The sequence below is a fragment of the Bombyx mori genome, chromosome 27 (assembly GCF_030269925.1).
Source record: "Bombyx mori chromosome 27, ASM3026992v2".
In the NCBI taxonomy this organism is placed as follows: domain Eukaryota; kingdom Metazoa; phylum Arthropoda; class Insecta; order Lepidoptera; family Bombycidae; genus Bombyx; species Bombyx mori.
Window position 1 is genome coordinate 10,386,726 of NC_085133.1, and position 26,199 is coordinate 10,412,924.

Here is a 26,199-nt window from a genome sequence, read left to right on the forward strand (position 1 = left end):
TCGATTTCCACTAGTTGTAGACATGTTAATATTGTTTAAGACTTTTCGTGTGGTTTCTGTTTGCACGGGTGGCAATATGACTAAAACAAAAATATCTTTGGCTTATACAACATAAGAAACTGTTGTTAGTTCAGCTTTGAGAATATCAAGTTGAATGTCAAGAAAGATGTCCAGGTCATAGTACCGTGCATTTGACATACTCGTCTAGACACGTAAGGGCGTGAACGAAGCCGCAGGCGACAGCGAGATGTTTGTGTACCGACTTCGAAGACTTCGAATACAAATAAATTAATAGACTATGATAAAGACCACATTTTAAGACAACTGTTTAAATAATAGTAATATGTTGGGTCTTCGCGAGTCGCAGACACGATTTGGAAACTATTTTAGTGTTTATGATTGCATTCATTACTTTCATAGTTACCAGATCCAGAGAGAGAGAGAGAGGGGTGAGGGAGAGGGGGAGGAGGGAGATAGCGAAAGAGAGAGAGAGATTTGGGGATGTACCCTTCACATTAAACTGGACCGCGGGATTTCAAGATAGCAGTATGTCGATCTCGATGTTAGTTCTAGTAACTTCGAAATGTTATAATAGATTCAACGAGCGAGTAGCTCACGGGGCTCAGCCTGGCTAGTTTGCGAACACTAGCCTTAACAAGAGCAGTGCTTCGCAGAATCTACCACCGGATCGGAAACGCGACCCACTGAGAAGATCCGGGGGCTAACTCGCTATATATTTTCGAATTGTGTAACGAGTAGCCGAAGTTTTTGATGTTGGCCGCAATACTGTTTCGCGTATAACACGTGAGAAAATTGGCCAAGAAAGGGATGTGTGAAAATCAATTATCGACACCCAACAAAAAACGGACCAAGGTGAAGCCAATCACAGATTTAGATGATTTTGCTAAATCATATTTATGATTTTTATAGTTAGGACTATATATAGCTAGGACAACGCACCCTACCATTCGGTACAAGTTAATAAACTCCCAAACCAATCCAACCGCAAAAGCGAGTTGGTGAAGTGGCTTAGTGAAAACGGTGTTACAGCAGATATAAAAATGCTATAGTCGGAGCTTATTGCCTAAGTCCGGCGTCATAAGCCATAAAGCCACCAAATCCTACTTATCCTCTGGACAAGATGGCAAAAGAAAAAAGCCACCAAGTCCTTCCACTACCACCCTACCATTGCCAATATAACGTCATTGAGCTAATTTGGGCCCAAACAAAAGGTATGCTTTTAATTTCAATCCCCATTTTGAAGCTCTATAAAAAAATCAGCTTCAGAGAATGCTTAATAGCATGTAGAACGTAGCATTACCTATGAAATAATTGATTATTTGATTGTATAATTGATTGATTGAACTGAAATACTTTTTTTTATAATTCCGTTTATTTTTAGGTCACGCCGCAAGAATTATTACTTCGCCGTCATTTATCATACGTCATCCTTTAGCTCACAACCCTTCAACCCTACTGAAGCGGTGAGTAGTTGTTTCGATTTTACCACCCTATTCTCTTTTAAATTATCAGTTAAGAAATGACCAGTACGTCTCTTATAGGCTGCAAGTCCTAAGTCATCTTTTAAAATACGCGACATGGTTCTAGGTGCTAGGTTCTGCTATCTTCATCTCCCGAGATAAAATCTTTTACTTTCGGACAGGATTTCTTCGAATTCTTTCCTTACTGCTTTGACCACCTTTTTCGTACGAACACTACGTGGACGGCCAGATCTTTTCCTGTCACAAACAGAGGAGGTCTCATTACACCTATTAATAGCCCGGTACACAAACATTTTACTAATACCAAGCCTATGGAGAGTTTTAAAAATTGCATTTGGCTCCATACCTACTTTGTGTAATGCAATCACAGCGATTCGGTTCTCTTTATCACCTCACTCCATTTTAATATCGCAAAATATTGTACAATGTATTGGCGCCAAAATGAGAAAACTCAATGAGCAATCATATAAAAATGACAGATTCCAAATTCAAATGTAATATTTTATTTATTTTTAATTGTAACAGTATTTATGGCCAAACTAAGTATAGATTCTAACCGGTTTTGCTGCAATTTACCATGAGAAATTGAATTTATTATTGAAATTACTGGTGGTAGGACGTCTTGTGACTCCGCACGGGTAGGTACCACCACCCCGCCTATTTCTGCCGTGAAGCATTAATGCGTTTCGGTTTGAAGAGTGGGGCAGCCGTTGTACTGTAAAAAAAGTAAGACCTTACAAGTCATGTCTCAAGGTGGGTGGCGGCATTTACGTTGTAGACGTCTGTGGGCCTCGGTAACCAATTAACACCAGGTGAGAGCCAGAGCCGGTTATTTTTGTACCAAGTTGAGTTCGGATTGTTGATAGCCGCAATATCACGGTTCACTTGGAGCATCTGGGTCTGCGGATGGACTTCAGTTCTCTCTGTGTTTAGTACCATATCTTCCAAGGGAAGTGTTCTTGGGAATAGTTCCAGATGATCTCATTATCTCTATTTTACCATCAATTACCCGAGGGTTCTGTCGGTTTCCAAAGATCTTTTTGCTGCGTGCCATTTTCCTCTGTAGTGAACTCCACACACAGTATCTCATGAGTACTGTGACATGCCCCTTTTTGCGTGAATGACACGAATGATGCTTGAAAACTCTAAACGGTTATCCATAATCATCAATGACCACACATCACCAGATGATTCCATAAATCAAGATAAATGAACGGTATATAATTTAGTCGGTAGTAAAAAAACTTCGTGCAGATACTTTGCAACGTATTATATGACATAGATTCACTTATCTATTGAGGGATAATAACTAAATATACATCCAAATATTTTTTTAATTGATATTAAAAATGTGAATAATAAAAAATAGAAGGTCGAGAAATTGGAGAGTAATCTTTTTTTTTAATTGCTTACATGGGTGGACGAGTTCACAGCCCACCTGGTGTTAAGTGGTTACTGGAGCCCATAGATATCTACAACGTAAATGCGCCACCCACCTTGAGATATAAGTTCCAAGGTCTCAGTATAGTTACAACGGCTGCCCCACCCTTCAAACCGAAACGCATTACTGCTTCACGGCCAAAATAGGCAGGGTGGTGGTACCTACCCGTGCGGACGCACAAGAGGTCCTACCATCAGTAATAAATACAATATATCCATATTTGTTATCTCGCCAAGGCTTACTTCTCTTACAACTATGGATAGGTGCTCATAGATCCCAAAATGTTCCCAATGATCCCAAAACTTTCGGCCGATAACTAATACCGATTGCCATTACTGATCACTTCATTAAAATTAAAATTAAGTACATGTAGCAGATTATAATGTTGATTCAAACAAAAAAAATAGTATTAAAATTATATAATTTAATTTTTTTTAAATATGTGTAGATCTGATACATTGATTTAACTAAAATAGTCAGTAACCCATTCTGATTTACCGCGAATCTCTATTATACGTCATCCTTTAGTTCATTACATTTCAACTCGAGCGCTTCCTCGCGTTCGCCGATAGCGTATCCCCTAAACCCATCTTCGACTTCTTGAAGAGTTCTGTCTTTAGTTTCCGGTAAATAAATTAAAGTCACGACCAAACTATATGCAAGAATCAAACCATACAAACCAAACACTCCTTCGACGCCCACTATCGTGAACAGGTACGGGGCAGATTTAATGTCTCCAAACAAGTATATGGAGCATGTTATTCTACTAATTATCGAACACAAGCCCCTGTCCGCTAAAGGAAATATTTCACCGGTAATTATCCCTGACAATGGCATGGGCCCAGCCCCAATTATGAAGTAAAGGAAATGATGCAAAAACAAACCTATTGCCACGTGGTCAAAGGGAAGAACACCTCGTTGTCTAGCGTAGATGTACCCAGCTATGCTCAGATTCACAATTACATTCAAAGACACAAATATTAACATCATTGAACGTCTTTTGACTCTGCTGGTGATGTAAATTCCTGAGACAGTCGCTACAAGTCTGAGCACGTCTAGTGTTGTGATTACTGTAAACATGTAAACGTCAGTGCCATAGAAAGCTGTGTGGACATCTAGAGCGTAAACATCGCTCATTATAGAACCACAAAATTCTAATATAGCATTTAGGTGCGTCATAATGATTACGGGAATGCGGAATTCTCTCTTTTTGAAAGCTGCCACAACATACGTCAGTTTAATTCGAATTAGCTGCGATGTAATACCCGTGTAAGCCCTTTTAGTTTCCTTTAGGATTTTATCAGTTTCAATCATTGTTTCGAGTTCGTTATCCTCATCTGTACCCCTCAACCAGCGAAAAACCTTTCTGCATTCATCGTAACGTCCTTTTGTTACCAGAAAACTGGGCGATTCCGGCGAGAATACCGCCACAACTAATCCGGGCAAAGAAAAAAATAGTAGCACCGATGATAAATCATGCCAGCCATAAAACATTCCGAATGTATGTGAAATCAATATCCCAACCAAGATCGCGGTAGGTACTGCCGCTATAAAAGGTCCTCTATATCTAGGACTAGTGTATTCTCCGATTAAGATACTTCCCACACTCCCACCAATCCCAACGGATATCCCCTGAAATATTTTTCCGATCAACAAAGCGGGAAAAGACGACGCCAAGCTGAATGATATCCATCCGCAGATGGTGAGCACTGAACTCAATAGGATTGCTGGTTTTCTGCCAATGATTTCCATTACGAACGAGTTGACGACAGAACCAACTAAGAGTGTTACTCCGATCAGAGATGCTAAAACAAAAAGGAATTTTATATATTAAGCCAAATTTAAATATGCTACCTGGTAAACTATTTTTTTCAAAGTTATTCAAAAGCAAAAGCAACGGTTTTTTGGGGAAGCTTTCAATACTCATAAATATATATAAGTCGTCGTAAAGCATAAGATGATAGGTGTATCAACCGATACGAACTATATCAATGTTCAAACCACGCAAGCGAGCTCGAATGTTCCTAAGGAAATATGAACTTCACTTAACGCAATTATGGACAATCTCCATAGCGAAAGCATAACGTGCTAAAACCCAAAGCAAAAAAAACGTGTGGCACTCGGGGACTGTCGCGGTAAAGCTATTGCATAGCATTTTTTATCAACTTATGCAATTATAATTAGACAATGATAATTTAATATTAAAACAATAATAAAACAAGACCACGCTATATTAAACATTAATAAAAGCAAAACATTAACTGTCCCCTTCACACTCATAAGCTAGACCGCGCGAGAGAGAGATGGGCAATATTTTCATGATGCGCATGCAGTGTGACGTCACGCCACGCGCTGATTCACAAACACTACACAAGCGCAACTTGTGAATGTGTTGAACGCGAGCTACATGGTAGGCGGAGTGAGGGGTGTAAGGTTTTTTTCGTTACGGAATTTCATGATTCGGTCGCCGCGCTCAAGGCCCGCGATAAAAGCTATGCAAGACTTTGCCGGTAAATAAAGTTTAACATACCTAACCAGGATTCGGAATCTACGTCGAGAGGTATCTCTCGCGTCTTCCGAAGTTCAGAGAACAGTGAGGCGTTGTACCCGGAGGTCATGCCATGCGATATCATATTCAAAACCACACTCGAAACCGCAAAACACTAGAAATAAATGAATAAAAATACCTAGTTACTTATACGCACATAACATTTTTAAATATGCACAAATCAAACTATAAAATAATTAGAGGAACATGGAAAGAAACATAGAATGATTTTTTTTTTATCATAGAAATATATGAATGTCGGTGTTAACAATTGGCATTGATTTAAAAAAAATGTTACTATTTAAGCTTATTTTATTTATTTATTTTTATTTATACTTATTGTACACAAAAAGAAAATACAATAAAAACAGTTTTAAGGAATGTCTAAATACTATGTACAAAGGCGAGCTTAACTAATTCATGAGTTTTCTTCCAGCAAAGAGCCTCTGGGTCTGCGGAGGGACTTCGGTTCCCTCTGTATTTTGTACCGCATGTTCCATGGGGAGTGCTCTGAGGAATTGTTCGAGATGATACCAAAGTCTCGTTTTTACCATCGCATCGCCCGCCACCGGAGTAGAGTTCATCCATACTACCTGGAGCCACTGCGGTCATCCACAGTGCGTTTCCAGAGATCTTTTTTGCCACGTACCATCCGGCTATGGAATGAGCTCCCCTCCACGGTGTTTCCCGAGCGCTATGACATGTCCTTCTTCAAACGAGGCTTGTGGAGAGTATTAAGCGGTAGGCAGCGGCTTGGCTCTGCCCTTGGCATTGCTGAAGTCCATGGGCGACGGTAACCACTCACCATCAGGTGGGCCGTATGCTCGTCTGCCTACAAAGGCAATAAATAAAAAAAAAATAAAAAAAAAATAAAAACCATTTGCAGAGAGAAATACGATGTATAAGAGGGGAATAGTGTACAATATAAAAGGTATTAAAGCATGACTGTTAAACTCAGCTTTAAAAAAAAACTAATATAAAATGATAAATACTTATAAATAAACATACATAAAACAATAACTTAAATACAACTAAATTTATTTAATTAAATTTAATATAAATTAACATTGCTATCCAGCGTGGAAATGCTGCCAGCCTTCTGGGAACTCTGCCAACCGGCGGTGAGCTAACGGAGATTTTCTATTTATAAGTAGCTTTACCTAAATAATTATTATTTTTAAATATGTAGTATAAATGTCAAAAGTTTTCTGAAAGGTTTCCACAACTTATTTCATATTATTGACAAAATATAATTAAATTTATTATACTTCAACTTCGATCAATATTGTTGGTCGAAGTATTTAAATATTCACTGTAATAGTTATTTTTAAATAATTCATTGACAATGTTATCGCCTTTCAAGGACTCTGTATCTAACATTATGAGTGGAATAAAGTAAGCGAAACTGTTGCCTTCAAAAAAATCAGCTATGACATAATATTCCTTTCATCCTTGTAGCAATGAGAATGTCACCCATTCGTTTATTAAATAGGTAGGTACCGATTCAATTTTCCTATTTCCATTTTGTATTTCTATTCTAATTTCTATTTTTTTCTATGACTTAAATACAATCTCTGAAAACATGTCGTATTGTTCTCAAAAACGCCGCATAGAAAAATAAGTGCTTAAACTGTTCAAGTCATGATTACCTTTATGCTTTCAGTTGAAATTAGAAAACTATTTGAGGTTAACAATTAACAAAACTGAAATTTGAGTCATACACAGGGTACCTACATAAAAATATAGGCTAAAGAATCCGTTTAAATAAAGCCAATGATGACGTCATTTGGAGACAAACAAAGGTCAAACATATTTATTGAATTATTGGTAATTCGAGATTATGTTTCGTTAAAAATTGGTTTTCCGTAATAAGCTAGCCTATTTCACGAAACGGTTTTATAATTAAAAAAAAAGTTCAGACGTTTGATCCTTATTCAAACATCACTGGAGCCACTGCGTTCATCCACAGTGCGTTTCCAGAGATCTTTTTTGCCACGTACCATCCGGCTTTGTAATGAGCTCCCCTCCACGGTGTTTCCCGAGCGCTATGTCATGTCCTTCTTTAAACGAGGGTTGTGGAGAGTACTAAACGGTAGGCAGAGGCTTGGAATTGCTGAAGACCATGGGCGACGGTAACCATTTACCGTTAGATGGACCGTATGCTTGTTCGCCTACAAGGGCAATAAAAAAAAAGATCTCTAATGAATTTGTCTTTGAGTTCATAATGACTTATTTACCTGCTTCGTAAACGGCGTGATCCATTTTTCGCGACGCGTTAGTCGACACATGCTCGTTAAATGACTACCGATATCACACAAAGAGAACTATTTAAAATAAATACATTTAAAAACGAACGATTGTCTGTCTGTATTACTGATATCGCTTTGCATTTTCTTCGATTTCCACTAGTTGTAGACATGTTAATATTGTTAAGACTTTTCGTGTGGTTTCTGTTTGCACGGCTGGCAATATGACTAAAACAAAACATATCTATGGCTTATACAACATAAGCAACTGTTGTTAGTTCAGCTTTGAGAATTTCAAGTTGGAAGTCAAGAAAGATGTCCAGGTCGTAGTACCGTGCATTTGACATACTCGTCTAGACATGTAAGGGCGTGAACGAAGCCGCAGGCGACAGCGAGATGTTTGTGTACCGACTTCGAAGACTTCGAATACAAATAAATTAATAGACTATGATAAAGAACACATTTTAAGACAACTGTTTAAATAATAGTAATATGTTAGGTCTTCGCGAGTCTTGGAACTTCCGCGCTCACTTCGAGAAGTTAGGCCCTCGGCTGATGGCGACGGCTGGCTCGTTGAGCCGGCTCTTGCCAAACGTCGGGGGGCCCGACGCAGTAGTACGTCGTCTCTACGTGGGGGTGGTGCGGTCCATGGCACTATATGGGGCCCCCGTGTGGTGCCGCGCCCTGACTCGCAGGAACATCGCGGCCCTGCGACGCCCGCAGCGTGCAATCGCGGTCAGGGCGATCCGTGGATACCGCACCGTCTCCTTCGAGGCGGCGTGCGTTCTCGCCGGGACGCCTCCCTGGGACCTGGAGGCGGAGGCGCTCGCCGCCGATTATGCGTGGCGATGTGACCTTCGCGACAGGGGGGAACCACGTCCCGGAGAAGGAGCGATTAGAGCGCGGAGGCTCCAATCTCGGCGGTCTGTGCTGGAGGCGTGGTCTCGCCGCTTGGCGAACCCGTCGGCCGGTCTCCGGACCGTCGAGGCGGTGCGCCCGGTCCTCGCGGAATGGGCGAACCGTGACCAAGGGCGTCTCACCTTCCGGTTGACGCAGATGCTTACCGGCCATGGGTGTTTTGGCCGGTACCTGCGTCACATCGCCCGGAGGGAACCGACGATGGAGTGTCACCACTGTGACTGCGACGAGGACACGGTCGAGCATACGCTCGCATATTGCCCCGCATGGCTGGAGCAACGCCGTGTCCTTGTCTCGCAAATAGGACCGGACTTATCGCTGCCGACCGTCGTGGCCACGATGCTCGGCAGCGATGAGTCCTGGAAGGCGATGCTCGACTTCTGCGAGTACACCATCTCGCAGAAGGAGGCGGCGGAACGAGAGAGGGAGAGCTCATCCCTCTCCGCACCTATCCGTCGCCGCCGAGTCGGGGGCCGGAGAAGGGCCTTTGCCCGACTCCAGCCCCTGTAGATGGCGGCTTCCCCCCGGTGAAGGTCCAGGGGCGACCTGAGGGGGTAGAGGCCGCGCGGCGCGCTACCAGCACTCTAGCGCGCTGCCAAGGAGTTACGAAAGAGCGACCGGTTGGCAGTGTATCGCGTCCCGACCCGGCAGGCTGGTTTTGGTCCAGCGGGGTATTCCGGGACACCAGCGGCACTGTCTGGGCGGCCTGACGGGCTGCCGTACCGAGACGGCCGACGTTTCAGAGCCTTCGATTCGCCTCGAAGGCTCCGTCGGCTGGGCGTCCTTGGGGTGAGCCGCGCCGTCTGGTTGTAGTGTTGACCGCGGTAACCCCCCTACCTCATCCGGGTTCTGACCTCGGAGAGGATCGGACGTCGGGTGTAAGAGTGCAGGGGAGTCGTTTAGTGGGTGGGTCCTAAAATCCTTGGGCCCGCGATCTGCTCTCAACACCTGCAGATCGTTGAGTCTCACATACCCCGCGCGCCCCGTATGCGCGGGGACCTCGTAGGAGGTTCGGCCCCCGGCCCGAAAAAAAAAAAAAAAAGGTCTTCGCGAGTCGCAGACTCGATTTGGAAATTATTTTAGCGCTTATGATTGCATTCATTACTTTCATAGTTACCAGATCCAGAGAGAGAGAGAGGGGTGAGGGAGAGGGGGAGGAGGGAGATAGAGAGACAGAGAGAGAGAGAGATTTGGGGATGTACCCTTCACATTAAACTGGACCGCGGGATTTCAAGATAGCAGTATGTCGATCTCGATGTTAGTTCTAGAAACTTCGAAATGTTATAGATTCAACGAGCGAGTAGCTCACGGGGCTCAGCCTGGCTAGTTTGCGAACACTAGCCTTAACAAGAGCATTGCTTCGCAGAATCTACCACCGGATCGGAAACGCGACCCACTGAGTAGATCCGGGGGCTAACTCGCTATATATTTTCGAATTATGTAACGAGTACCCGAAGCTTTTGATATTGGCCGCAATACTGTTTCGCGTATAACATGTGAGAAAATTGCCCAAGAAAGAGATGTGTGGAAATCAATTATCAACACCCAACAAAAAACGGACCAAGGTGAAGCCAATCACAGATTTAGATGATTTTGCTAAGGATGCTATTAGAAATCATATTTATGATTTTTATAGTTAGGACTATATATAGCTAGGACAACGCACCCTTTTTTTTTTTTTTTTTTTTTTTTTTTTCGGGTAGAGGGCCGAACCTCCTACGAGGTCCCCGCGCAAAAGGGGCGCGCGGGGTATGTGAGACTCAACGATCTGCATGGTGTTGTGAGCAGACCGCGGGCCCAAGGATTTTAGAGCCCACCCACTAAACGACTCCTCTGCACTCTTACACCCGACGTCCGATCCCCTCCGAGGTCAGAACCCGGATGAGGTAGGGGGGCTACCGCGGTCAACACTACAACCAGACGGCGCGGCTCACCCCAAGGACGCCCGGCCGACGGAGCCTTCGAGGCGAATCGAAGGCTCTGAAACGTCGGCCGTCTCGGTACGGCAGCCCGTCGGGCCGCCCAGACGGTGCCGCTGGTGTCCCGGAATACCCCGCTGGACCAGAACCAGCCTGCCGGGTCGGGACGCGATACACCGTCGACCGGTCGCTCTATTCACTCCACGGCAGCGCGCTAGAGTGCTGGTAGCGCGCCGCGCGGCCTCACCCCCTCAGGTCGCCCCTTGACCTTCACCGGGGGGAGGCCGCCACCTACAGGGGCCGGGACGTACGGGCGTATTCCCGCCTCCGGCCCCCGGCTCGACGGCGACGGATCGGTGCGGAAAGGGAAGAGCTCTCCCTCTCTCGCTCCGCCGCCTCCTTCTGCGAGATGGTGGATTCGCAGAAGTCGAGCATCGCCTTCCAGGACGCGTCGCTGCCGAGCATCGTAGCCACGACGCGCGGCAGCGAGAGGTCCTCTCCTATGACCGCGACGAGGGCGGCGCGTTGCTCGTCAAATCCAGAGCAACGCGCCAATGTGTGTTCCGCTGTGTCTTCCTCGTCGCGGTCCGCGCAGTGGTGGCACTGCGCCGTCGGTTCCCTTCCGGCTATCTTGTGCAAGTACCGGCCGAAACAACCATGGCCGGTAAGCATCTGCGTTAGCCGGAAGGTGAGGCATCCGCGGTCGCGGCCCACCCAGTCCGCGAGAACCGGGCGGACCGCCTCGACGGTTCGGAGGCCGGCCGACGGGTCCGCCAAGCGGCGAGACCACGCCTCCAGCACGGACCGCCGAGAGTGGAGCCTCCGCGCTCGAACTACACCTTCGCTGGGGCGCCCTTCCCCCCTAGAGCGGAGGTCGCTACGCCACCGGTAATCGGCAGCGAGCGCCTCCGCTTCCAGGTCCCAGGGTGGCGCCCCGGCGAGCAAGCACGCCGCCTCGAAGGAGACGGTGCGGTATCCTCGGATCGCCCTGACCGCGATCGCGCGCTGCGGACGTCGCAGCGCGGCGACGTTCTGGCGGGTCAGGGCGTAGCACCATACGGGCGCGCCGTATAGTGCCATCGACCGCACCACCCCCATGTAGAGGCGGCGCGCCACCTGATCGGGACCCCCGACGTTTGGAAGCAGCCGGCTCAAAGAGCCGGCCGTCGCCATCAGTCGAGGGCCCAACTTCGCAAAGTGAGCGCGGAAGTTCCACCGACCATCCAGTTCAAGGCCGAGGTACCGAAGACCGGTCACCCCGACCCCGACGCGGACGCCTCCGATCACGAGGTGGGCACCCAGAGGCGGCGCTCGTCCCGGCCCGTGAAACAACAGGGCCTGGGTTTTGTCGAGCGCCACCTCGAGTCCCAGCCGTCGGATCCTTGTGACGACGTGTGCCACGCCTGCGCACGCCAGACGGGCAGACTCCCGGTAGTCCCTCCCCGGAGCCACGACCAACGTGTCGTCGGCGTAACAAATTACGCTCAGCCCGGGGAGGGGACCCCGAATGACGCCCCGCAGGACCCAGTCGTAGCCGATGTTCCACAGCAGGGGGCCCAGGACGGACCCCTGCGGAACACCGCGCTCGACGGGGAAGCGGTACATCGCCCCACCGTGTCCGATGCACTGGATCGACCTGCCCTCGAGGTAGGAGCCGATCAGTCGGCGGAGGTATGCGGGGACGCCGTGATACTCCAGCGCCCCCGCGATCACCGACCAGGGCAGGGTGTTGAAGGCGTTCCTTACATCTAAGGATAACGCCATCGCCACCCCGCCCCGGGATACGGCTTCATCGGAGAGGGCCCGCACGCGCAGAATTGCGTCGATAGTCGAGCGGCCCTCTCTGAAGCCGTATTGCTCCGCCGAAAGATCGGGACCCGTCTCGGTCAGGTGCCGGACGATGCGGGCCGCGACGATCCTCTCGAGCATCTTGCCCGCTTCGTCCAGCAACACGATGGGGCGATAGCCCGCGGGTGAGTCCGCGGGGCGCCCGTCCTTCCGCAGAAGGACCAGTCTGCCCGTCTTCCATTTCGACGGGAACCGTCCCGACTCGAGGCACGCTTCGAAAAGCCCCCCGAGCCGGTCCCCTAGGGCCTCGAAGGCCAAGCTCCAGACCCGGCCGTGAACACCGTCAGGGCCGGGGGCCGCGTCCTTCGCTCTCATTCTGGACACGGCCGCATGGATCTCCGCCCCCGTGATAGGGGGAGGGGGCTCCTCGGCAGCGGGAACGCTGGGGCGACGCGGAGGCGTGCCCCACGTGGCGTCCATCTGGGGGGGCTCAAAGTCTCCCCCCGCTGCTGGCGGGAAAAGCGCGGAAACTATTTCCCGCAGCTGCCGAGGCTGGAGCCGCTCGGTCACCGGGAGCGCCCACGGCTGCAGTTTCCTGCGAACCATCTTGTATGGGCGCCCCCAGGGATCTTCGTCGAGCGACTCCAGGAGAGTCTTCATGCTCTGCTTCTTGGCCTCGCCGATGGCCAGCTGCAACGCCGTCTGCTTTTGACGACAGTCAGCGTGCAGCCGGGCCGCCGTCTCCGCGAACGTTGCGTCGCGACTACGGCGGCGGCGGTGGCGTGCGCTCCGGCGGCGCGCCCTCACGCACTCCTCTCGGAGTCTTGCGATCTCGGGCGACCACCAGAATGCACCCCCACGTGGTGCTCGGGGGCCGACCCGGGGCATGGCGGCATCACAAATGTTTGCCATGGTGCCCCGGAACCAGTCGACCTCCGCATCCACGTCCGCGAGCCGCGCGGGTTTTGGCGCCCACGCAGCAACAGCGGCCGCCTCCATCAGCAACTCCTTGTTCATTCGTTTCAAGGCCCACCTGGGGAACGAACGGGGCGCACCTTGCGGGAGCTCTTCCTCACCGCGGGCGCCCGCGGCTGACGACGACGACAAGGAGGAGGCGGAGAGCTCGAATCGGACGTATCTGTGGTCCGAGAGCGTCTCCGCCCCCTCGAGTACGCGCCAGCCGCGGGTGCGGCGCACGGCGGACGGGGACGCGAACGTCACGTCCACGTGAGATTGCCCGTTCCACCGCACGCAAGTCGCGACCGTGCCTCTGTTTAGGAGACAGAGGCCGGTCGCGATCGCCCACTCCGAAAGGGCCTCGCCTCGCGCATCCGTGCGGGGGGAACCCCAAGCCGTGCACTTGGCATTGAAGTCCCCCGCGACGATGACAGGGCGGGACCCGAGGCGGTGTAAAAGCGCCTCGAGCCCGCCCAGAAACCGTTCGAATTCGGCGAGGCTCCTGTTCGGAGAAAAGTACGCCCCGATCACGACGGTCCCGTCGATCCTAGCCGCGACGTACCCGGGTCCCCTGGCCACCATATCCAAGGGGGGTAACGCCGCGGACTGTCTCAACACAATGGCCACGGAGCCGTCGACGTCCCCCATCCAGCAGTCCTGGTCGGTGGGGACGAAGTACGGCTCCGCGGCGACAGCGACGTCGATTGACCACTCCGCCATTGTGTGGACGAGGAGATCCTGTGCCCTGGCGGAGTGGTTCAAGTTGCACTGGAGGAAGCGGTGGACGCAACCCATTACGGGGCTACGTCCATCGCTCCCTCGTCTGTCCCGCCCTGCGGCTCGACAACAGCCGCGGCGGGAACTGACTCACCGGCTGCCCTTTTTGCAGCCGGCTTCTTTTTCTTTCCGCCCCTCCTCGTTTTTGTAGAGGAGGGGGCGGATTTACACGCCGGGCCCCCGGCCCGGTGGTCGGCCTTCCTTTTGGCCGCGTCGCACAAGACGCAGTGCGGCGCGGCTGTGGTGCAGGAGGCTGCCTTGTGCCCCGGTTGGCCGCAGCGGAAACACAAGCCGCTGCGGTCCACGGTCGAGGGGCACTTGGCGAGGCCGTGGCCGGTGCTGAAGCACCGAAGACAACGCCACGGCCTGGCATCCTGCAGCTGCACGTGGGCCACTACCCAGCCCACGCGCAGCCTTCCTGGGCTGTCGGAAGGCCGCCCCTGTGGAGGGGTGGCCAGGAGGGTCGCCGTTGCAATCGGGCAACGCGCCCACGCCGTCCGGGTACCAGAGTAGGTTACCCGGAGCTCCCCGACTTTGACGTCGGCGAGGGCGCAGTTGCCCTGCGACGCGATGGCCGAGGCGACCTCCTCCTTCGTGGCACACTCGTCGAGGCCCGTAATTTTCACCTCCGCCATTTTTACGGGCCGCGCGATGCGCACCACCTCGGGATCCGGCAGGATTTCCCTCAGCCGGGCCGCCAATTTTTCGGCCGCGGCGTTGGTGTTCGGGCCGGGGCACTCTATGAGACGTGCCCCGTTGGCCGTCTGCCGGACCTTGATGCCCCCCTCCACGCCGAGGGCGTCCACATCCACGCCGCCGCGCGCCTGGGTCATCACCTCGTGGTAGGTGATGCCTTTTTCTTTGCCGGCCGGCAGCAGCTCCACTACCACTGCAGCCGACCGCGGGGCGCGCGGCCTCCTTCGTCCATTTCGGCCCCTCGGCTCCGCTCGACCCTCTTGGCGGGGAGCGGCGGCCGCAGGGGCGGGCTTGGGGCGCGGCGCGACAGGCGCCGCCACCTTTTTGGGCCCACGCCGCACTACCGTTGTCCATGCCTCTTCCATAGTGGCAGGAGCCGGGGGCAGCGGGCGGGGCTGGGGAGTCGGGGCCGGTTTCGCAGCGTTGATGCCCCCCTTCTTCTTGGTCCGGCTCCTGCCGGGCCCCGCCTTCGCAGGCTGGGACGGGGAGGAGCAGTCTTCTGAGTCTTGCGTTGGCCGGTGACTTTTGCTCCTGAGGGGGCGGGTTTTGGTGCCCCCGTATCTTTTTGGGTCCCCGAAGCGGCCGGACGTGCCGCGGGTGTCGCGCCCTTTTTAGGATCGCTATACGTTCTAGCGGCCACAGTCCTGCGGGGTGCCGGTGTAGGAGCTCCGTTTTTCACCTCATGAGCGAGGGGCGGTCTTGCGCGCTCAACGATCGAGCTCCTTGCCTCCTGTATAAGGAGCTGCCGCCTCAGCTCCTCGACCTCAGTGAGGCCTTCCGCTTCGGGCGGAGGAGGGACAGGGGCCGAGCTGCGTTGCCGCTCTATAAGGTCGGCCACCATGGTCCTCAACTCGGCCATGTCGACGCGGAACTGTCCGTTCTCCGCCCGAAGTCGGCCATTTTCCTCCGCCAGTTGCTCAAGGCGGGCGTGCTGCAGGGCTATTTCCTGCCGCAGGCCTGCCGTCTCCGTGGTCGTGGTGCGGTCCACGACGTCCTGCAGCCGTTCCTCGAGTGTGGCGGCCGCCGATTTCATGGCCGACACTTCTGAGCCCTTGAGGCCTCCAGTGGATTTAGCCGCAATGGTCGCGACTATCTTCCCGACTATTTTACAAGCTCGGAGGGGGTCAGAGGGACCCACCTCCGTCAGGGATCGCTGTAGGCGTTCGACCTCTTCTATTTTTCTATTTTTATTTTTATTTTTCGCCTCACGACAGGCGGCCCTGAACTGCGCCGAGGAGGCAGCGTCCAGTCCGCAAGACGACGGCTTCTCAAAATCAGTGGCGGGCGGCGCCGCAGCAGCCGCCGGCCCTTCCGCCAACGCCATGTACTTGGCGCTGGCAGGCTCTCCTTCCGATGAATCGGACGGAGCGGAGGACGCCGGCCGACGAGCCGACTTCCGCTTCCGCCGAGTCCGCTGCCGATCGCAATCGGCAAACAGCGCTGGCGTCTCCCGCCCACTAGACGCGTCGCCCCTTGCGGAGCTCCGCGCCGAGTACAGCGAGATTAAGCTCTCGCAGCGCTCTATGACTACGGTTGGGACTCTGTCCCTTACGCGACCCGTGTTGTCGCCCCCTTCGTCGTGGCAATGTTTGCCCCCCCCAGAAACGGTGGGGCAGCGTGCGGCCGATCGCTCGACCGCACGGAGGGATTCTCCCCCCGCGGAGCGGGAGGTACCCTCCTGGGGTAATAACTTTTGTACATGTGCCATTGTGTCATATTTCCTTTTTGATTAACCAGGGGTCGGTCCCCTGGGGTCTGGTTGGTACCCTCGGGACTGGACTCCCTCCAGCCATTCATCCCATCGCCGGGCACCAGAGCTTAGGATTGGGGCATTTTTTAAAGAGGTTTACGTCCTCGCGGCCCCGTGCCTCGCGGCAGCGGCCCCCGTCCCCCACGCGGTGAGGATTACGGGTTGACCGGCGGCCCGCCGAGTGCAACGAGCAACACGGCAGACCACCGCCCGACGCTCAAAAGAGCAGCAACGACGAAGCCACGCCGGTATACCGGTACCCCCCTCTGGAGGGCGTGCCCCTGTAGCCGAAGCCGGGGACATGGCGACCAGCGGCCGGAAGATGCGTAAGCAACGCCGGCTCACTTCTTCATCAAAGGGCAGGCCAAAAGTGGCCCACCACCACCCATGGGTTACGTCCGAAACGGGTCGGACGTACCCGAAAAACAAAAAGGGGGAAGAAGGGGGAAGAGAGAGGGAGCCCGAGCGTCTCCAGGAGGAGCACCCTTCAGCGAGTGAAGGGCGTGAAGAGCCCGCAACTCCCCCTGCTGGTTTTGGTCCGCGTCATCCGATCTCTTTCGTTGCAAAGCCTAACTAGGCTACCCTACTCCTACACCTAGCCTACCTACCTAACACCTAGAAATCCTTGCAACGAAAAAGACCGGACGATACCCCTGGGAGTGGGACTGTTCCCAGAGGATCCCGTTATCCGCCACCTACGGACGCGCCCGGTGGAAGTCCAGCAAAACTCCCCCACAGACGGAGCCCCCGGCCACGCAGAGTGCGCGCCGGGGGGCCCGCCCAGGTCCCTCGGGCGGGAGTACAACCCTGAGGTTGTGCTCCTGGGCGAGACCAAGCTACGTCCTCGGGAGGACAACGCACCCTACCATTCGGTACAAGTTAATAAACTCCCAAACCAATCCAACCGCAAAAGCGAGTTGGTGAAGTGGCTTAGTGAAAACGGTGTTACAGCAGATATAAAAATGCTATAGTCGGAGCTTATTGCCTAAGTCCGGCGTCATAAGCCATAAAGCCACCAAATCCTACTTATCCTCTGGACAAGATGGCAAAAGAAAAAAGCCACCAAGTCCTTCCACTACCACCCTACCATTGCCAATATAACGTCATTGAGCTAATTTGGGCCCAAACAAAAGGTATGCTTTTAATTTCAATCCCCATTTTGAAGCTCTATAAAAAAATCAGCTTCAGAGAATGCTTAATAGCATGTAGAACGTAGCATTACCTATGAAATAATTGATTATTTGATTGTATAATTGATTGATTGAACTGAAATAATTTTTTTTATAATTCCGTTTATTTTTAGGTCACGCCGCAAGAATTATTACTTCGCCGTCATTTATCATACGTCATCCTTTAGCTCACAACCCTTCAACCCTACTGAAGCGGTGAGTAGTTGTTTCGATTTTACCACCCTATTCTCTTTTAAATTATCAGTTAAGAAATGACCAGTACGTCTCTTATAGGCTGCAAGTCCTAAGTCATCTTTTAAAATACGCGACATGGTTCTAGGTGCTAGGTTCTGCTATCTTCATCTCCCGAGATAAAATCTTTTACTTTCGGACAGGATTTCTTCGAATTCTTTCCTTACTGCTTTGACCACCTTTTTCGTACGAACACTACGTGGACGGCCAGATCTTTTCCTGTCACAAACAGAGGAGGTCTCATTACACCTATTAATAGCCCGGTACACAAACATTTTACTAATACCAAGCCTATGGAGAGTTTTAAAAATTGCATTTGGCTCCATACCTACTTTGTGTAATGCAATCACAGCGATTCGGTTCTCTTTATCACCTCACTCCATTTTAATATCGCAAAATATTGTACAATGTATTGGCGCCAAAATGAGAAAACTCAATGAGCAATCATATAAAAATGACAGATTCCAAATTCAAATGTAATATTTTATTTATTTTTAATTGTAACAGTATTTATGGCCAAACTAAGTATAGATTCTAACCGGTTTTGCTGCAATTTACCATGAGAAATTGAATTTATTATTGAAATTACTGGTGGTAGGACGTCTTGTGACTCCGCACGGGTAGGTACCACCACCCCGCCTATTTCTGCCGTGAAGCATTAATGCGTTTCGGTTTGAAGTACTTTGAAGGGTGGGGCAGCCGTTGTACTGTAAAAAAAGTAAGACCTTACAAGTCATGTCTCAAGGTGGGTGGCGGCATTTACGTTGTAGACGTCTGTGGGCCTCGGTAACCAATTAACACCAGGTGAGAGCCAGAGCCGGTTATTTTTGTACCAAGTTGAGTTCGGATTGTTGATAGCCGCAATATCACGGTTCACTTGGAGCATCTGGGTCTGCGGATGGACTTCAGTTCTCTCTGTGTTTAGTACCATATCTTCCAAGGGAAGTGTTCTTGGGAATAGTTCCAGATGATCTCATTATCTCTATTTTACCATCAATTACCCGAGGGTTCTGTCGGTTTCCAAAGATCTTTTTGCTGCGTGCCATTTTCCTCTGTAGTGAACTCCACACACAGTATCTCATGAGTACTGTGACATGCCCCTTTTTGCGTGAATGACACGAATGATGCTTGAAAACTCTAAACGGTTATCCATAATCATCAATGACCACACATCACCAGATGATTCCATAAATCAAGATAAATGAACTGTATATTTTAGTCGGTAGTAAAAAAACTTCGTGCAGATACTTTGCAACGTATTATATGACATAGATTCACTTATCTATTGAGGGATAATAACTAAATATACATCCAAATATTTTTTTAATTGATATTAAAAATGTGAATAATAAAAAATAGAAGGTCGAGAAATTGGAGAGTAATCTTTTTTTTTAATTGCTTACATGGGTGGACGAGTTCACAGCCCACCTGGTGTTAAGTGGTTACTGGAGCCCATAGATATATACAACGTAAATGCGCCACCCACCTTGAGATATAAGTTCCAAGGTCTCAGTATAGTTACAACGGCTGCCCCACCCTTCAAACCGAAACGCATTACTGCTTCACGGCCAAAATAGGCAGGGTGGTGGTACCTACCCGTGCGGACGCACAAGAGGTCCTACCATCAGTAATAAATACAATATATCCATATTTGTTATCTCGCCAAGTCTTACTTCTCTTACAACTATGGATAGGTGCTCATAGATCCCAAAATGTTCCCAATGATCCCAAAACTTTCGGCCGATAACTAATACCGATTGCCATTACTGATCACTTCATTAAAATTAAAATTAAGTACATGTAGCAGATTATAATGTTGATTCAAACAAAAAAAATAGTATTAAAATTATATAATTTAATTTTTTTTAAATATGTGTAGATCTGATACAGTGATTTAACTAAAATAGTCAGTAACCCATTCTGATTTACCGCGAATCTCTATTATACGTCATCCTTTAGTTCATTACATTTCAACTCGAGCGCTTCCTCGCGTTCGCCGATAGCGTATCCCCTAAATCCATCTTCGACTTCTTGAAGAGTTCTGTCTTTAGTTTCCGGTAAATAAATTAAAGTCACGACCAAACTATATGCAAGAATCAAACTATACAAACCAAAAACTCCTTCGACGCCCACTATCGTGAACAGGTACGGGGCAGATTTAATGTCTCCAAACAAGTATATGGAGCATGTTATTCTACTAATTATCGAACACAAGCCCCTGTCCGCTAAAGGGAATATTTCACCGGTAATTATCCCTGACAATGGCATGGGCCCAGCCCCAATTATGAAGTAAAGGAAATGATGCAAAAACAAACCTATTGCCAAGTGGTCAAAGGGAAGAACACCTCGTTGTCTAGCGTAGATGTACCCAGCTATGCTCAGATTCACAATTACATTCAAAGACACAAATATTAACATCATTGAACGTCTTTTGACTCTGCTGGTGATGTAAATTCCCGAGACAGTCGCTACAAGTCTGAGCACGTCTAGTGTTGTGATTACTGTAAACATGAAAACGTCAGTGCCATAGAAAGCTGTGTGGACATCTAGAGCGTAAATATCGCTCATTATAGAACCACAAAATTCTAATATAGCATTTAGGTGCATCATAATGATTACGGGAATACGGAATTCTCTCTTTTTGAAAGCTGCCACAACATACGTCAGTTTAATTCGAACTAGCTGCGATGTAATACCCGTGTAAGCCCTTTTAGTTTTCTTAAGGATTTTATCAGTTTTAATCATTGTTTCAAGTTCGTTATCCTCATCTGTACCCCTCAACCAGCGAAAAACCATTCTGCATTCATCGTAACGTCCTTTTGTTACCAGAAAACTGGGCGATTCCGGCGAGAATACTGCCACAACTAATCCGGGCAAAGAAAAATATAGTAGCACCGATGATAAATCATGCCAGCCATAAAACATTCCGAATGTATGTGAAATCAATATCCCAACCAAGATCGCGGTAGGTACTGCCGCTATAAAAGGTCCTCTATATCTAGGACTAGTGTATTCTCCGATTAAGATACTTCCCAAGCTCCCACCAATCCCAACGGATATCCCTTGAAATATTTTTCCGATCAACAAAGCGGGAAAAGATGACGCCAAGCTGAACGATATCCATCCGCAGATGGTGAGCACTGAACTCAATAGGATTGCTGGTTTTCTGCCAATGACTTCCATTACAATCGAGTTGACGATAGAACCAACTAAGAATGTTGCTCCGATCAGAGATGCTAAAACAAAAAGGAATTTTGTATATTAAGCCAAATTTAAAAATTCAATCTGGTAAACTATTTTTTTAAAAGTTATTCAAAAGCAAAAGCAATGATTTTTGGGAAAGTTTTCAATACCCATAAATATATAACATAAGTCGTCCTAAAGCATAAGATGACCGGTGTATCAATGTTCAAACCATGCAAGCGAGCTCCAATGTTCCTAAGGAAATATGAACTTCACTTAACACAAATAAGGACAATTGGAGATTGCGAAAGCATAACGTCCTAAAGCCCAAAGCAAAAAAAACGTGTGGCACTCGGAGACTGCCGCGGTAAAGCGGCATAGCATTTTTTTTCAACTTATGCAATTATAATTAGACAATGATAATTTAATATTAGAACAATAATAAAACAAGACCACGCTATATTAAACATTAATAAAAACAAAACATTAACTGTCCCCTTCACACTCATAAGCTAGACCGCGCGAGAGAGAGATGGGCAGACTTTTCATGATGCGCATGCAGTGTGACGTCACGCCACGCGCTTATTCACAAACACTACACAAGCGCAACTTGTGAATGTGTCGAACGCGAGCTACATGGTAGGCGGAGTGAGGGGTGTAAGGTGTTTTTACGGAATTTCGTGATTCGGTCGCCGCGCTCAAGGCCCGCGATAAAAGTTATGCAATAGCTTAAAAACTTGGCCGGTAAATAAATTTTAACATACCTAACCAGGATTCGGAATCTACGTCGAGAGGTATCTCTCGCGTCTTCCGTAGTTCAGAGAACAGTGAGGCGTTGTACCCGGAGGTCATGCCATGCGATATCATATTCAGAATCACACTCGAAACCGCAAAACACTAGAAATGAATGAATAACAATACCTAGTTACTTATACGTACATTACATTTTTAAATATGCACAAATCAAACTATAAAGTAATTAGTGGAACATAGAACGAAACAGAAAGAATGATTTTTTTTTATCATAGAAAAATATGAATGTCGGTGTTAACAATTGGCATTTATTTTAAAAAAATGTTACAATTTAAGCTTATTTTATTATATTTAAATATACACTGTAGCTACTTTTCAATATTATATTTACGGTAGTTATGTTATCGCCTTTCAAGAACTCTGTATCTAACATTATGAGTGGCATAAAGTAAGCGAAGCTGTTGCCTTTAAAAAAATCAGCTATGACATTGATATTCCTATCATCCTTTTTTTTCCACAGGAGAAAATCACCGGATCCCCACCCACACGGCAGGTGGGGTATGTGGGAGTCGAACCTCACTAAAACTCCTGCCGCTCACAGCCGGCGCCCTACTCCGGACCGGGCAGGAACCCAGTCCGAGCTATTGGGACGGCGGGACAGGGTTTACGCAGAGCATCCCGCCGTCCCCCGAACGCCGGATCGGCGGCCGCCAGCGACACGACCGCCGGCTTCCTAGGTCGACTGTCGGTAGACAGAGGCTTGGTATGCGATATGCTTGTCCGCCTACAAGGGCACTAAAAAAAAGATCTGTTATGAATTTGTCTTTGAGTTCATGACTTATTTACCTGCTTTATAAAAGGCGTGATCCATGTTTCGCGACGCGTTCCTCGACACATGCTCGTTAAATGACTATATCGATACAAAGAGAAATAATGAAGATTAATACATTTAAAAACGAACGTTTGTCTGTATTACTGATATCGTTTTGCATTTTATTCGATTCAAATCAAATAAAATCAAATCAAATAAAAATTCAACAAAATATATATTCAACAAAAATGAAGGTACATACTTGTTGAACGTCAAAAGAACTAGCCTCCGTCCTGAGAAGAATTGGCAAGAAACTCAGCGGGCATGCCTTTTTTTTCATTCGCATGGAAATTATATACCCGATCCTGCGGACAGAATGGTAAACAGTCGACGTCACTCTAAACACGTCACTTCGGATCCTCCCGGTCCATTAAGGGTGCTTTTAGGTACCTCAAGCACCGGTCACCGTCCTCATCGAGCCCGTCGCTGCGACGAAGGGTTCGACGAGAGAACCCAGAGATACAGCCCACTGAGTTTCTGGCCGGATCTTCTCAGTGGGTCGCGTTTCCGATCCGATGGTAGAATCTGCGAAGCACTGCTCTTGCTAGGGCCAACGTTAGCAACGCCTAGTTTGAGCCCCTTGAGCTCACCTACACGATAGGGTGACGCTGACATAGCCTCTCAAAGCTAACAGTTTACGTAGAAGATTACGCAGACGTGTTAATCAAAAATATATTTGGCTATACAACATAAACAGCTGTTGTTAGTTCAACTTTGAGAATATCAAGTTGAAAGTCATGAAAGATGTCCACGTAGAGTTCAGTGCACTTGACGTACTTCACATAAACCTGCATGAACAAATCCGCAGGAGACAGCTAGGTGCTTGTGTACCGACTTTGGATTCAAATAAATGAATAGACTATAATAAAGAACACATCTTAATGCAACTGTTTAAATAATAGTAACATCTTGGGTCTGCGCTAGTCGTACACGCGATTTGAAAACTATTTTAGAGCTTAAGATCGCATTTATTGTTTATTCGTAGCGAATCTTTTTCCAAGTCGGTATCGCTCCTGACATGATCATCACTTCAGACGTAGATGGGAGCTTCACAACACGCCACCACTCCTCTGTGACGGCCGCTCACGCGGCTCCTCGTGCATTTACTGCCACTTTTATCTGGTCAGTCCACTTCATAGGCGGTGTTCCTCGTGGCCTTGTACCCGCAACTTTCCCCTGGACCACAAGTCGCTTAATAGCCACCTCTCCCCGACGGCGAGCGTGACTATAAAGGTGAGAATACGCTGAAAGATGATAAACGCTGCTTGATATCGAGCTCTAAAAGTATAGAGTCGTTGGTATGAAATTCGATAGTTCAAGCATTGCACCACATCACAATTAACAATTTGTGTAATTTTCGGACATTGTTATTCGGGCGGTAGACAATCATCATTTTTATTTTATTCCGGTTTATCTCAAGTCCGAACACGTGCACCTTCATAAGTAGTTAGTTACCTATACACGTATAAACATTTAAAAAACTAGCTGTACCCGTCCACTTCGCTGGGCATTTAAAATTAACATTATTATTTCTCACCCCCACAAAGATTCTCATCAATGTTATAGGCTAAGTTAACGTTTAGAACAGTGTTATTTATTTATTTATTTATTTATTTATGTACACACAGAAAACAAGACACAGTACAGAGTAATAGGAAAATTATGTACAAAGGCACTGCTTATTTCTTTGAGAAATCTCTTCCAGCAGACCTGCGAGAGGATAATGAGAATAATAATAAAAAGTGATAAGTGTGTGTAGAACAAATAACACATAACTAAAATACACAAACACAAAATGAGAATTATAGCACATACACATAGCAAATATTATAAGTAACACAGTAACACTCGTATATGCGAAGAGTATAGAACCATGATCATTCGGCTGATGAGAGATAAAATTGTTTGACCTTGTATTTAAAAACAGAAACAGACTTGCAAACTCGGATGTCAGCCGGCAACGAATTCCACAGTCTGACCGCGTGCACAGTAAAGGAGTGAGAATAGAAATTGGTTTTGTGGGAAGGGAATAACAAAACAGAACGTTGGTTGGACCTGCAGGGAGCATCAGGAGAACGAATGAAAGAGAATCGCTCACGTAAATATAAGGGAGAAGTGGGCTTATGTAGGATATTGAATAGGAGACATAATATTCGAGTATTCCTACGAAGGCGTATAGGGAGCCATTTAAGTTCTTTGCGAAAATGAGAAACATGATCGAATTTTCTGAGATTGTATATAAAACGGATACATAGATTTTGCAACCTCTCAAGCTTGTTTGAGAGCTCCTCAGTGGAATCCAAGTAGCAGGCATCGGCGTAATCAATTATGGGTAGAATGAGAGCTTGGACGAGAGATATTTTTGTATGCTGAGGTAAGAAGCCCTGCAGACATCTCAACGAGTGCAAGGCAAAGTTCCTAGTAATCTCAGCAACGTGAGAACTCCACGAAAGATGTCGATCTACAATAACACCCAGGGTCCCTATGCCTGTTCCAAATGTCAGAGCTGCAGGAATCTACATTTTAACACCATTGTTTATTTACATTTTTTTGCCCATCGGATATTGTCTACAATAAATTAAAACATATAAATAGTGCAGAACAGAGAGAGAGGGAGAGAGAGAATAATACTTTATTGGGCACCAAAACAAGCAGATACATTTATACAACAGGCGGTCATATCGCTCAAAGCGATCTCTTCCAGATATCTGTTTAATTTACAGAAATTCTGTAAAATATAAAAATATAGTAGGTATGCTGCGGTCTACTATGGGCAATATATTATAGAAAATATATACCTACATACATACATAAATAAATAAATATATACATAAAATATCAAATAACTGTTTGATTTATATACCAACTAGCTGGCCCGACAAACGTTGTTTTGCCTTAGAAATAATTTCTAGGAAAGATAAATAACCTAGATACCGACTGGAGCGCTATCTGCCGGGCTAGTTTATAAATCTAAACCATTCTCGAATCCACCTGAAGGTACACAGAAAGTTTCATTAAAATCGGTCCAGCCGTTTAGGAGGAGTTCAGTGACAAACACACGCACAGAAGAAATATATATATAAACAGATACATACTAACATACTGATATAATTATAATATAATTCTTAGGAGACCTTTGTGCTTAGTGCGAGCCTTTTAATGTTCTCGATAGCGTAAAAGTTAGCTCATAATATCTGTATGGAATGGGATCGTTTGCGCACGTTTGCCGCTAGGGGCGCTGTTCCAACTGCATACAAAATTGGGCTAACTTTTACGCTATCGAGAACGTTAAAAAGCTCACACTAAGCACACTTGTGATGTTTTAAGGCGAACGGAGGGCTCGATACCGCGCGATTACTTGCAGAGTTAGCCGCGGTCACCCCTCCTGCCTATCCTGGGGTCTATCTCGGGCGGGACCCGGATGGCAAG

The 26,199-nt window shown here is 47.9% G+C and overlaps 2 protein-coding genes across 3 annotated transcripts; both read right to left on the minus strand.

Annotated features, from left to right (window-relative positions):
- Positions 1 to 3,347: 3,347 nt before the first annotated feature.
- On the minus strand, positions 3,348 to 7,884 carry LOC101737798 (uncharacterized). Its single transcript, XM_038020962.2, has 3 exons — positions 7,729 to 7,884; positions 5,474 to 5,606; positions 3,348 to 4,748 (listed from the first exon to the last, which is right to left on the minus strand). The coding sequence occupies exons 1-3, from the start codon at positions 7,777 to 7,779 to the stop codon at positions 3,454 to 3,456; spliced, it is 1,479 nt and encodes a 492-aa protein (XP_037876890.1). The 5' UTR covers positions 7,780 to 7,884; the 3' UTR covers positions 3,348 to 3,453.
- Positions 7,885 to 19,826: 11,942 nt separating this feature from the next.
- Positions 19,827 to 22,869, minus strand: ST2 (sugar transporter protein 2). Of its 2 annotated transcripts, XM_012690269.4 has the most exons (3): positions 22,746 to 22,869; positions 21,911 to 22,043; positions 19,827 to 21,199 (listed from the first exon to the last, which is right to left on the minus strand). In XM_012690269.4, exons 1-3 carry the CDS (start codon positions 22,794 to 22,796, stop codon positions 19,905 to 19,907), a joined length of 1,479 nt encoding a protein of 492 aa, XP_012545723.2. In that variant the 5' UTR covers positions 22,797 to 22,869; the 3' UTR covers positions 19,827 to 19,904.
- Positions 22,870 to 26,199: the final 3,330 nt, after the last annotated feature.